This window comes from Trichechus manatus, unplaced genomic scaffold, assembly GCF_000243295.1.
Source record: "Trichechus manatus latirostris isolate Lorelei unplaced genomic scaffold, TriManLat1.0 scaffold00053, whole genome shotgun sequence".
Classification (NCBI taxonomy): Eukaryota; Metazoa; Chordata; class Mammalia; order Sirenia; family Trichechidae; genus Trichechus; species Trichechus manatus.
The window spans coordinates 14,029,412-14,044,038 of NW_004443989.1; the positions used below are offsets into that span (position 1 = coordinate 14,029,412).

Consider the following 14,627-nt stretch of genomic DNA (forward strand, 5'->3'; position numbering starts at 1 on the left):
TCCAGGGTCCTACTGAGGGAAAGGCCCTGTTGTCCCAGGCCTACCTATTCTGCCTGTGTCCTCCAAGGGAGTAGCTGTTTTGAGTGGACATGTCATGTCACCAGACGGACCAGGCTGAACACTGAGGACTCCTTCTGCCTCAGACCTTCCACCTACACAGCTTATCTTTTCGTTGGACTTCTACACCCTGGGCCTGCTCAGGAGAGATGAGGGTACAGCTTGCACTCTCAGAGGATTTTTTGAATGAGGATGTTTCTACAGAGAAGGGAACTCCAGACCAGCAGTGGGAGATAGATGCTGAAGTCTGGGGGAGGGAGGGGCAACAGCAGAGTCTATCACCAACCTGTAGGTCTGTGGGCAGAAAGTGGAGAAATAAACTATAGGCAAAACTTGAAGGTCTTGACGTAGTGTCTTAGATATCTAGTGTTACTATAATAGAAATACCACAAGTGGATGACTTTATCAAACAGAAGTTTATTCTTTCACTGTTTAGGGGGCTAGAACTCTGAATTCAGGGGGCTAGTTGGAGGGGAAGGTTTTATTTTTCTTTTGGCTCTGGGAGAAGGTACTTGGTATCAATCTTCCCCAGGTCTAGGAGCTTCTCAGTGTAGGGACCCTAAGTACAAAGAACAAGCACAGCTCTTGGTGCTTCTTTCTTGGTGGCATGAGGTCCCTATCTCTCTACCCACTTCTCTCTTCTTTTATCTCTTGTAGGATAAAAAGTGATGCAGGCTACACCCCAGGGAACCTCCCTTTACATCAGATCAGGGAAGTGACCTGAGTAAGGGTGTTTATCCCATCCTATTCCTCTTTAACATAACCTAATCTTGCCTTATTAACCACAGGCAGAGATTAAGATTTACAGCACATAGGAAAATTATATCAAATCACAAAATGGAGGACAACCACACAAAGCTGGGAATCATGGGCTAGCCAAGTTGACACATATTTTCTGGGGACACAATTCAAACCTTGATATTAATGTCGTAGACTGAGTTCTCAAAGAAAGCAAAACCAATGAAATGTATAAATATATATATGTTGTTGTTGTTGTTAGGTGCCATTGAGTCCGTTCCTACTCATATTGACCCTATGTACAACAGAACGAATCACTATCCAGTCCTGTCATTCTCACAAACATTGTTATGTAAGAGCCCATTGTTGCACCAACTGCGTCCATCCATCTTTTTCAATGTCTTCATCTTTTTCACTGACCCTCTACTTTACCAAACATAATGTCCTTAGATATATTTATAGAAATATTTATATCAAGGAAATGGTTTATACAGTTGTAGAGGATGGAAAGTCGCAAGGCCATGGGTCAGGCTGGAGAGGAATAGTTCAGCTGCAGGAGCTGGTGAATCCAAGATTGACAGGTCAGACAGCAGGTCTCTGTCTCACAGACTGCAGAGGCCAATGAATCCCAAGATCGGCAGGTAAGCTGCTAGGTCAAGTCCCCAGAACTATAGATCAGATGAACAGAAGCCAGCTGCAGCATCCAGGGAGAGCAAAAGCCAGAGAGCCTTGCCAGAAAGTCCACCTATATTGGATGCAGAACACACCCCCAAGGAAACTTCCTTTCAACTGATTGTCTTCTCATAACAGATTTCAACATGGAGGTGATTACATTACATCAGATCTCATTATGTAGGTGATTACATCATTACATAGCTACCAAACTACGTCATAACTGTCATACTCTTAAGAATCATGGCCCAGCCAAGTTGACACACATTAACCATCACATTTAATTAGTGCTAGACTAGAAGAGCATATCCCAGATGTTTAATTTTGTGGATCACTCAAATTTAAGGTGGAAATAAAAATCCCACGTGAAGAAAATTCATTTAAAAAATCCACAGTTGTTCAATATTAAAAACCAGAATTTTTCTCAGAGATATCTTAGCACACAAAGCATAGAATGAATATAATCTTAGTTTACATCAGTGCTTTCTAGGTTCCTTTACACCCAGAAAATTAAAAAATTATGACTTTTTACTCTGCATCACAGGCTACTTGAAATAACAGACTGGATGGGGCTTATATATGAAGATGGGGCCCCAGTTTCCTCTGAGGCTGTGGGAAAGCACCTTTAAATGGTCCAAGGTGTTTGCAGAGACTTAATTAACTGCCTTTAAAGAAGCAGAAGTTTTCTTGGGGAAGAGGTAATGAGGATCTCTGAAAGAGTTTGGGCCAGTTTAATCAAAACATTCAATCCAATATGGCAGTGAAGCAACAGACTGTATTCTCTTCAGAGCTTTTTTTTTTTTACAATAGATTTTTGTTTTTTAGAACAGTTATAGATTTATGAAAAATTTGTGAAGATAACACAGACAGAACCCTTATACCCCCACCCCACTACCACGGAGTTCTTTCTATTATTATCTTACAATGTTATGATATAGTAATCTCAACCAATGAACAAATATTGATATATTATTATTAAAGTCCATATTTTATTCAGATTTCCTTGTTTCACCTCATGTCCTTTTTCTGTCCCAAGATCCCATCTATGACATGACATTATTTTTAATCATCATGACTCCTTGGCCTCCTCTCGGCTGTGATAATTTATAACACTATTCTTGTTTCTTCGTTTGTTTTTCTACTTTGATACTTTTGAGGTATACTTGTACTGGTCAGATATTCTGTAGGAAGTCCATGTATTGGAATTTTCCAGATGTTTTCACATGATTAGAGAGGGATTATAGGTTTGTGGGAGAACGATTTGTAAATGCCATTCTAATTACATCATATCAAGTTTATACACTATCAACGTGACTTATCATAGTTGATGTTGATCACCTGGCTGAGGAAAGGTTTTGTCAGATTTCTCCATTTTAAGTTCACTCTTTTTTTTCCTTCCAGGCAATACTCTTTGAAAGAAGTCACACTGTTTTTGCTTTACTTTATTTGGTAGTTTTTACAAGAAAAATAGGAGACATGAAGGCAAAAAAAGAGGAGAGAGTCCCAGGGAGCACCATGTGCTCATAAAGAAGTAAAGCAAAGACCAGACAAGGGAGAAAAGGAAGATAAACAACAACAGCAAAAAAAAAAACTATTTTGCCTTTTTCTCCACACACTTGCTTCCTGTCCCTGAGGCTGGTCTACTGTGCTTGGTGGGTCTTAAGTGTCCCTTGCAGACTGGGCCCCTCATGTCATCCTGCAGTGGGAGATTTGTCTCTGGGCTCTTACCGTCTACCCCTCACTGTATGTATCATGCACAGTGATAGCCAGCTGTGTCCTTGGCAGTCACAAAGCTCAGTTCAGGGAGAACTGGTTTTCAACTGTTCCCCTGGAGACAGAGCTATGGCTGTTGAGAAATGGACTGTAATAAGTATAAACATTATAACATATGTCCATAAATTTATCCAGTCCTTTCTAGGGAGGGTGGTTAATCCAAAACCAACAGTGACCACTGGTGATTGAGTAACCAGAGACTATACAGGTGAGGGACAAGGTCTGCAGGGCTTCTTCAGTTCTAGGCCTGACTCCTGAAGCTGAACCTGGCAAAGGACACTTGGGAACAAGGAGGACCACAGTGAATTACAAGCAGAAACCACAGCCCATGTCCCCATCTCTGAAATTCTGGAAAATCTCACCTGGGGTCCAGCCACCAGGCAGAGGAGGAGGCACAGCCATGTCATGTTTTTGTCCTTAAGGATTCTCTCTTCCTCCGAGACCACAGCCCAGAGTGATAAATGGCATTGACCTGCCCAAGCTAAGGGCCCCTCTTGCCTCCATGTCTGGAGGAGAGATTTATATATGGGCAGACCTGCAGCTACAAGAGGGGAACAGGTAGAAGAAGACTTGGGTTGCTCAGAGTCCATCCCCTCATGCACTCACCCCCTATTACTGTGGTCATGGAAGAGAAGAAATTGAAGTTGGCCACCTGTAAGAAGATGGCAGATAGTCCAGAGGAAATGAGAACCTTTCATGCCTGCTGTTGATTGTCCTCAATTTGTGTCCTCAATCTTCATAGATACTGACACAGTTCTGGATGATCTTGAAGTGTAGCATGCACATGTCCCATCCATCTCATCACCACATATACCTGGAAAGAAGCCATTTTGAGGGTTATGCCCTGAACCCCACTCAACTGCCCAAAAGAACAGTGATCCCCTTGCACTCCTGTGTGGTAGAAGAAGAGGCCCTAGTGTGTATGATGCCTCTATCTAGCCCAGTGATCTCAGGACAAGGTTCTTTTCATATATGTAGGAGAAGTCAGTTTCCTAAAATCCGTAGGACAGGAGTGGGTAAATAATTACAAAATGGTTTTCACTAACACAGTCATTATTTCCGTAAATATTCTTTATGCCCCTTTATCTCTCTCTTTTCCTTCTGGAGGTCATATTAATGCATATGTTGGTTTACTGGATGGTATCCCACAGATTTATTAGCTCTTTTTATTTTTCTTTATGTTCTTCAGACCAGATCATTTCAATTTTACTATCTTTAAGTGAACTTATTTTTTCTTCTGACAGCTCAAATTCTGCTGTTGAATCCCTCTAGTAAATTTTTCATTTCACTCATTGTACTTTTCAGCTGTGTAATCTCTTTGTGATTCTTATTTTTTAATAATTTCCTCTCTTTAATGATGTTTTCATTTTGTTTACACATTGTTTTTTTTAATTTCATTTACTTCATTGCCCATGTTTAAATTTAACTCTTTGAGGATGTTTAATACTGTTGTTTTAAAGTTTTTTCCAGTGAATCCAATGTCTGGGATTCCTCAAGAATAGTTCCATATCTGTATTTTGTTTCTTTGAATGGGCCATCATTTTCTGTTTCTCTGCATGTCATTTTTGGCCAAAGGAAATTTGAATAATATAAAATGGTAAGTATTGAAGTCAGATTCTCCCCCTTCCTCAGGGTTAGCTTTTTTTCTGTTTGTTTGATTGACTGTGAAAGGCTATAGAGTTCTCTGTTAATTTAGTGGGTTTTTCAAGCTATTTTTTCAAGACTGTATTCCTTGGTGCGTGTGTTCTCTGAAGTCTCTGTTTCTTTAGTTTGTATTTGGATAGTGTTCTGACAGAGACATCCTTGAATGGCAGTAGTTCAAAAGAAGAAAAAATGAGAAAAAAGAAAAATCAAACAAGTGAAAGAAAACAATAGAAACAAAATTTTTGCAGCCTTTTCAGACTTGTTCTGGGATAGGCCTCTCCTTCAACACTTATCCAGGCTTACACTGATACTAAACAGTAGCCCATATGGAAAGATTAGGGTTTTCTCCACTCTTTCCTGAGCATGTGTCTTGCTCTGCAAGTGCACCTAGCTCTGTAATTCTTCCATATACTTGGAGCTTTTGAATGTGCTAATTTCCCTAGAAAACTCACTCCATAGCTTTTCTGCCTTGGCCTTAAGCCTTCTGTTGTATATCTTAATAACATTCTTTTACTTCAGGTGGCTACCAGATTTTCCTTCCCCTTACAGCATTTCGGGTTATATTTGCAACTTTTCCACCCTGTATGATTTCTGATATGGACAAAACATTGATGAGCACTTTGCTCTTTGCTTCAGTCCTTTAGGTAGTGTCACGGATTGAATTGTGTCCCCCCAAAATATGTGTCAACTTGGCTAAGTCATCATTCCCAATATTGTGTGATTGTTCACCATTTTATCATCTGATGTGATTTTTCTATGTGTTGTAAATCCTATCTCTATGATGTTAATACAGCAGGACTAGAGGAGTTATGTTAATGAGGCAGGACTGAATCTGCAAGATTTGGTTTTCTCTTGAGTCCATTTCTTTTGAGATATAAAAGAGAGAAGCGAGCAGAGAGATGGGGGATCTCATTCCACAAAAGCAGTGCTGGGAGCAGAGCACGTCCTTTGGACCCTGGGTTCCTGTGTTGAGAAGCTCTAGACCAGGGGAAGATTGATGACAAGAAACTTCCTCCAAAACTGACAGAGAGAGAAAGCCTTCCTCTAGAGCTGGCACCCTGAATTTTGGACTTTTAGTCTCCTAAACTGTGAGAGAATAAATTTCTCTTTGTTAAAGCCATCCATTTGTGGTATTTCTGTTATAGCAGCACTAGATAACAAAGACAGGCAGCCATCCAGTAGTTTAGAAAAGAAAGTCAAACAATACGTGAATATAGTCTGTTCTGCTCCCTCCAGAACGAAGGTCCAAGGTCCCAGACTGGAAATGCAAGCTCTTCTTCCAGTTGATGTGGAATGGGACAGGGTTGGAACACAGCCAGAAAGAAATGCCACAAAGATTTCATACCATATTGAAGTTTTTTTTTTTTTTTTTCACTGATTCAGTGTTCCTATTGTTGATGTGAACTCTTGACTGTTTACCAGAGTTATAGCAAGGTGAATTCTGACTTTTTACACTGCCATCTTGTTGACTCCATTTTTGTTAAACTACAATTAATTAAAGTCCACATTTTATACAAATTTCATTAGTTTTCCCTTTTTCTTTTACAAGATCACATGCAGTACAACATTACTATTGATGTCATGTCTCCTTAGGTTTTTCTTGGCTGTGATACTTTCTCAGATTTTCCTTGTTTTTGATGATACTTTTTGATGAGGGGTATTTTGTAGAATTTCCTTCTTTTAAGTGTTTTCTGAAGTATTTTTTCATAATTAGATTGAGGGGATGGTTTCTTGAGTATAAGGTCACAGAGGTAAATGTCTTTCTCTTTATATCATATCAGGGGTCTATCTCAACATGACCTATCACTGATGACCCTAGTTACCTAGTTGATATAGTGTTAGTGCTGTATCTCAAGTGTAAATTTACTCTTTTTTCATCCTTCTATTCAGTAGTCTTTGACAAGAAACAAAGTTTTTTTAGATAAGAGAAATAGGAGAGATGAAGACAGGAAGGAGGAGAGAGTCCCAGGGCAAACTATTTCCTTATAGGGAACAACAAAGATCGGGTTGGAAAAATGGAAAAAAGAAAAAGAGACAAGAAAATAAAACCTTCTTGCTTTAAATTTTAAATACGTACCCCCTGCACCTGAAACTGAGCCCCTGTGCTCTGGTGTCCTGAGTGCACACTTGTAGACCACCTGCTCCCTACAGGGTTTATGTTTGGGTTTACATTGTCTTCCTGTCACTGTGTGCATCTTGCACAGTGATGAATACATAACTGTTTCCTCCGCAGTCATGGAGCTCAGCATCAAGACAAACTGGTTTTGGGATGTGTCTCTAGAGACGAAACTGAAGCTCTTGAGGGACGGGTTGTAGTAAGTGTTCCTATCATGACATATATAACCACCCCACTCCGTGGGGGCTGGTGGATCCAACTCCAACAGTAACCACTGGTTGTGATGGAGAATTCAGAGAAAACACATGTGAGGGAGAGGGTCTGTGAGGACTTCAATATTCCTGGGTCTGATTCTTACAGCTGCACCTGGGACAGGATACCTGCGGATAAAGAGAACCACAGTGATTCACAAGCAGAGACATTAATCCATGGTCCTTTCTCTGAAATCTTGGGAAATCTTACCTGGTTCTGCAACCACCAGTCAGAGGAGGAGACACAACCACATCATGTTTTTCTCCTGGGGTTCCAGTCTTTCTCAGACACCCCAGGCCTCAGTGAGAAATCACAATGACCTTGCTAAAGCTTAAGGCCTATTTCTCCCTCCATGGCTGGAAAGAGATATGCGTGTCGGAAGCCTTGCAGCTACAAGAGGGGAACAGGATGACGGGAGAAAGACAGAATGCAAGGGCTGTATCTTCATGAAGTCCTTCCACCCATTTGTCTGGTCCTGACAGAAAGGAAATCAATTTGTGCCCCTTGTAAGAAGAGGGTGGATAATCCAGAAGAAATGAGAACCTTCCAGCACTGGGGTTGATTGTCTTATTTCTCATGGTTAGTACCTATGCAGATACACAGTTGCAAATGATTTTGGAGTATAATGTGTTCCCTGTGTGCTGTCTATCTGATCACCACACACACGGAAGGCAGCCATGCCTGAGGGAAGTGCCCAAGCCCCACCCAGTGATTCTCCTCTGCTTCTGTGTGGGGTGAGAGGTTTCCCAATCAGTGAGGCGTCTGTGCCTATTACTGTGACCTCAGGACAAGGTTATTTTCATATATCCGGGAATATCAAATTTCCTAAACTCACCAGAACAGAGGTTGATAAAGTATTATGCGAAGGCTTTCACAACCACAGAACACTAAGTACTGCTGTTGGAATGGAGACAAAAATGATTCTCTGAAGGTCAGTATATTTTCTAAAGTAGGATTGTTTCCACTTGAAATAAAATTAATGAAGTATTGTGGGACTCTTATTATATAAGTACATTTCATTAAAATAATGTAGTTTTAATAAGAAAGGCCAAATTGTAATTGCTACCTTCATCCAAGGCAAATTCCCTGCACAAACAATATAATTATTCACCTGGAAGCTTTGTGAATTTATTGCTGTTATTGCTTTAATTTTATCATAGTTAATAGATATAGGATAAAATTTATCATTTTTATGTGTACAGTTAGGTGCCACTAATTATTTTCACAATATTCCACAACCATCACCACTATCTATTTCCACAATGTTTTCATCAGCTCTTTCAGAACCACTGTACCCATTAGGAACCACCTACATCTTATCTCCTCCCCCAACCGGCAATAACCATGAATCTACTTTCTTTCTCCATGAATTTGCCTATTTTATATATTCCAGGTAAGTGGGATCATACAGTATCTGTCACTCTGTGTCTAGTTTATTTCATTTAGTATAATGTTTTCATGGTTCATCTATTTCATAACATATATAATAATTTCAGTCCTTTTTGTGACTGAATGTTATTCCATTGTATGCATATAGGATATTTTGTTTATAAATTCACCTGTTAATTGACAATTGGGTTGTCTTCACCTTTTAGCTATTGTGAATAATAATACACTAAGCTTTGGTTTACAGGTATCTGTTTGAGCCCCTGGTTTCAATTATTTTGGGTATATACCCAGAATAAAATTGCTCAGTCACATGGTGATTCTATGTTTAACTTTTTGAGGCGAAGCCAAACTATTTTCCAAGGAGGTTTCATTTTATTTTCCCACCAGCAAAAAGAAAAAAAAAAAAAAAATAAGGGCAGCAATTTCTCCATAACCTCAACAGTATTTGTAATTTTAAAATCTTTTTGTAATAGCTGTTCTAGTAGCTGCAAAATAGTATCTCATTGTGATCTTGATTTGCTCTACCATAGTGACTAATAGGAGTCCTGGTGGCATAATGGTTAAGAACTTGGCTGTTAACCAAATAGTCAGCAGTTTGAATCCACCAGCTGCTCCTTGGAAACCCTATAGGACAGTTCTACTTTGTCCTACAGGATAACTATGAGTCAAAATCGACTTGATGGCAACAGGTTTTTTGTTTTTTTTTTTTGGAATGACTAATAAAGCTGAACACCTTTTCATGTGCTTATTGGCCATTTGTAAATGTCCTTTAGAGAAACATTAGTAAAATCCTTTGTTAATTTTCAACTTGGTTATTTGCCCTATTGCTGAGTTATAAGAGTTCTTTTTATATTCTGAATACTAGATCCTAATTAGATGTTTGATTTTCCCTCTGGGCTCCTTGGAAGGAAAACAGAAAGATTTTGTTTGTTTTGTTTTGTGTTTATAAGAAATAGACATGAAGACAGGAAGGAGGAGACAGTCTCAGGATAAACCATTTACTCAGAGAAGAGAAAAACAAATCAAAGAGCAAAGCCCCCTCCAAAAAAATTCCTCTTCCTTCATTCTTCAAACACTGTCCTTGCTACTGGGCCTGGGTTGTTGAACTCAGTGGGTACTGATTTCTCCCTGCAACCCAGCTACTTCCTGCCACCCTGTGGGGAGGTTTGTATCTAGGATCTCACTGACTTCCTTTCACTGTGCTTGTCTCACATTTATAATCAGTTCTGCCTCTGCCTCTCGCACTGTAATACACAGCGGTGTCGTCTGTGGTCACAGATCTCAGCTGCAGCGAAAACTCATTCTTGGATGTGTCTCTGGAAATGGAGCTGTGGCTCTTGAAGGATGGGTTCTAGCTAGTGCTACCACTAGAACTCATATACCCAATCCACTGAAGCCCCTTCTCTGTGGACTGGTGAATCCAGGACTAGTAGTAATCACTAGTTGTAATGGAGAATCCAGAGACAGCACAGGTGAGGGAGAGGGTCTGTGAGGGCTTCACTGGTCCTGGGCCTGACTCTTGAAGCTGCACCTGGGATTGGACACCTGGGAACAAGGAAGACAACAGTGAGTCACAAGAAGGCACCACAACCAACAGCTTCATCTCTAAAATCCTGGAAAATCTCACCTGGGGCTGTGGCAACCAGGCAGAGGATGAGACACAGTCCTGTCACGTTTTTCTCCTGGAGGATCCTTTCTTTCTCAGATACCCCATCCCAGAGTGAGAAATTATACTTAGTTGCCCAGACTTAAAGCCCGTCCTCCTTCATTGACTGAATGAGACATTCGCATGTGGGCAGTCATGTAGCTACAAGTGTGCAACAGGATGAGGAGAGTACTAGGGTCCATGGTGTCATCACTTTATGCAGGTCTCCTCCTATTTCTCTGGTCCTGGTAAAGAGATAAGTGATTTGTGTCCTGTGTACAAAGAAGGTGTATTGTCCAGAAGAGGTGAGAACCTTCCTGCACTGGTGTTGATTGTCTTCAGTTTGTGTTGGAGAGTATCTCTTAAGATACACACAGTTCTGGATGATTTTGGAGTATGGTCTATCCTGTGTTCCTGACCCTCTGGTTACTACATGTACATGGAAGGAAGACATGTCTGAGTGACATGACTCAAGCCCCAACCAAATGTCTAAGTGAACAGTGATTCCCCTGCTCTCTTGTGTAGTTGCAGGTGGGGTCTCCTGTGTGTGAGATTTTGCGATCTTTGCTAGTGATCTCAGGACAAGTTTCTGCTCATATATTCACGAAAATAAAAGTTTCTTAAAGTCACCAAGACAGGAGTGTATGAAGAATTTCAAAAGATTTTCACAATTACAGCCTATAGGAGGAGAAGTACTATTTTTGGAATTGAGGCAAAAATGATTCTGTGAACATCAACAATTTTTTTAAAGTAGGGTTCAGTTGATTCAAGGGGAAATTAATGAATTGCTGCAGAAACTTATTTCACTCCTGTGTTACATTTACCAAGATACAGTATATTCTCAGTCATAAAGCATACCTTAAGAAATTTAAGGTAAGAAGTTTTAAACCACAATGAAATTAAATCAGAATTCAATAAGAGAAAGGAATCTGGAAAATTCTTGTATATCTGGAGATTAAATAGCACACTTCTAAATAACACATTGTCAAACAATAACTCTCAAGAGGAATTTAAAAATATTTTTGCTAAACAAGTATAAATAAACAAGTTATCAAAATTTGGAGGATCTAGCCAGCAAAATTAATGCTCAGACAGGAATTTATATCATTGAATTCATATATTGAAATAGAAAAAAAAGACGTAAAATCAGCAATCTATGTTTCTACTTTAGGAAACTAGATAAAGAAGAGAAATTAAGAATAGAATAATCAAATGTAAGAATTAAGATTTGCAATAAAAATTAAAATTGAAAACAGGAAACAATACAGAAAAATCAACAAAACCAAAACCCCATTTTTTGAAAAATTTGATAACATTGATAAACGATGCTAGACAAGAAAAAAGACAGGACACACATTACCAACTTCAAAAATAAAGTAGCGTTCATCACTACTGAACTCATGGGCATTCAATTATAATAAATGACTATTATGAACAACTCTATGGTGATAAACATGGTAACTGAGCTGAAATGGATAAATTACTTGAATGACATAAACTATCAAATTTCAAGTAAGTAAATGTAGATAATCCTAGTAGGCATATATTTGTCCAAGAAATTGAATCAATAATTAATAGCCTTTTGGAGGACTTGTGACAAAATGGCCCTCTAGGCAGAAGCAACATGCCATCCCTCCACAGCAAAGATCCAAAAAATGAAGCCAAACAGAGAAAACAGCTATCCTGAAACCATAAAGCATCAAATGAGAGATAAAGAACTCAGCCAAGCACCAAATGGAGTGAGAAAACTGACAGAGAACGGAGAGTGAGGAGAAATTCATGCGGAGGTCCCCTATCAGCTAACCATCTTGGACTCCTATCAGAGACCAGCAAATAGGGGGTATGAGAAAGCAGCTTCACAGAGCTTCCAGCAGGAGACAAAACAACCAGTAATTTGTGATATACACTTTCCCACCCCCCCATGATTCTTCACTCCCACTTGGCCTCTTCTGCTTCCCGTGGCCACAGTCTCTTGGCCAGGAAGCACCGGCCGCTTGGATTCCACCCACCCACACTGGCCGGCTCCCCGAGTGCCATTGGTTGGCTGATGGTGTTGCTTTTTTCCACTTCTTTTGATTTCTTACTTACATCTCACCACCTCGCCCTCCTTTCGCTCACATACCTGGCTCTGTGCACCATCTTTGCTTCTTCCTCAGGGGCTGTGGAGCTCTGTTCGAGTATGGAACTGCTTCCCAGTCTGGGCTGCCACACTGGTGAGATCTCAGGGCTTTTCTTTGTTTGTCTGTTTTGAATTGTTTGTTTTCTTTTCATTTCTCGAGCTGGGAGCCTTTTATAGCTGGGTGGTGCTGCGCGGCTGGGATCTACCCCCTCAGCTTGCACAGACATGCAGAGGGATCCCTGAGAACATTTCTTTTTTCACGTTTTTTTTCTCTGTTTTTTGGGAGGATTTTCTCCTTTTTTAAAAAATTTGTTTTGTTTTCTTTTCCCTCGTTTTCCCTTTCTGTCTTTCTTCATTACTCAGTTTCTCATCTCTATACATTCCTTCTCTTCTTGTGCCCTGAATACCTGGTGCTGAATTCCCTACACATTCTAGCCAGGCTGTACTGCAACACCTGAGAACAACATCCCTGGACCTCATAGCCACATGGGTGGGTTACCTGGGAGCTTTGCTTTTCTTTTTCCTTTCTAATTTTTATTTAATCATTCTTTTCTTTTCTTCTTCTTCCCTTTTTGTTTTTCTCCATTTCATAGTCTCCCATCGTTCTACTCCAATGGCAACCCCACATGCACTACTTTTGCTTGCATGTTTTTGGCTCTTGTTCCTCTCTCCTCTCTCCCATATCCATCTTAGCTCCACACGTAGAAATATCCCCCCTCCATCCTGCCTACATGCACTGAGTGCTTAACATCATACCACCAAGCAGCACAGGCATGGCCTACCGGAACCTGCCCTGAACTGATTAATGACCCACCCTGGTGGCTGTAGTGAGAACCACAAAAAGCCCATCCCAGTAACTCCTCTTCAGCTAGACCTGCCCTGCTGTACCATAACTGAATGATTGACCCTGCCAATTGTAGAAGGAGGCAAAAGGTATTGTGCCCACAGATGAGCAAACAACAAAGAACACACAGCACGCCTGCTCAGACATAGCCAAATAAAAAAAAAGGATGAGACAAACAAATCTACAATCAATAAATGAGAAAAATAACTACTGAATGCCCCGAAGACAGAAGACAATATCAAAACAATTACAAAAACAGGACACGATGGGTCCAGTAGGCATCCAGAATAAAACACCAGATGACATTCCAGTGGAAGAAAAGGCACTAGAATGACCTGATAGGGAGTTAAAATCTCTGATACTCAGAATTATCCAAGAGCTGAAGCCAAAAGCAGACAAAAATGAAGAAAAAACAGAAAAATTCATGGAAAAGGCAGACAAATTCATGGAAAATACAGACAAAAAAATGGAAGAATTCAGGAAAATAACGTAGGAACAAAATGTCAAAATAAATTCACAACAAGAAATCACAAAAAATAAATTAGAAATCCAAAGGACAAATAACAAGGTTTCAGAAATGGGCGGTGTCATAGAAAGGCTGAGGAGCAGATTTGAAACAGTGGAAGACAGGATCAGTGGAATTGAAGACAAATGCTTGGATACAATTCTGTTAGAGGAAAACTCAGGAAAAAGAACAAACAAAAATGAAGAGAGCCTGAGAGTTATGTGGGATACAATCAGAAAGTAAAAATTTGCTAGTGATCAGAGTTGCAGAAGAGGGGGAGAAAACAGAAAACTCAGAGAGTATCATTGAAGAACTGCTGACAGAAAACTTCCCCAATATTATGAAAGATGAAAAGTTGGAACTCCAAGAATCTCAAAAAACACTGCGTAGAATACACCCCAGAAGAAAATCACCAAGGCATATTATAATCGCACTCACTAAAACCAAGGACAAACAAAGAATCCACACAGCAGCTGGTGAAAAACAAGAAGTCACACACAAAGCAGAAATGATAAGACTGAGCTCAGATTATTCAGTAGAAACCATGCAGGCAAGAAGGCAAAGAGATGACATATATAAAATCTTGAAAGAAAAAAATTGCCAGCCAAGAATAATATATCCTGCAAAACTCTCTTTCAAAAATGATGGTGAAATTAGGATATTTTCAGATAAACAGAAATTAAGAGAATATGTAAAAACCAAACCAAGCTTACAATAATTATTAAAAGGATTTCTTCCATCTGAGAACAAACAACTTCAGCTCACAGGCAGAATCTAGGACACAGGATCATACCAGTCAGACACCAATCTAGGAATGAACTCTCAAGGACTATCAAAAACCAAAAGAAACACAACAGGGAATCAGAGCAGTTA

The 14,627-nt window shown here is 39.9% G+C and overlaps 1 gene segment (V, D, J or C); it reads right to left on the reverse strand.

Moving 5' to 3' along the window:
* The window catches only part of LOC101356308 (immunoglobulin heavy constant gamma 1-like), a 458,188-nt gene extending 447,944 nt beyond the window's left edge, over positions 1-10,244 (reverse strand). Inside the window, 1 exon segment of the C gene segment in view lies at positions 9,878-10,244. Within this exon segment, the coding sequence occupies positions 9,878-10,244 (367 nt within the window).
* Between the last annotated feature and the right edge of the window lie 4,383 nt (positions 10,245-14,627).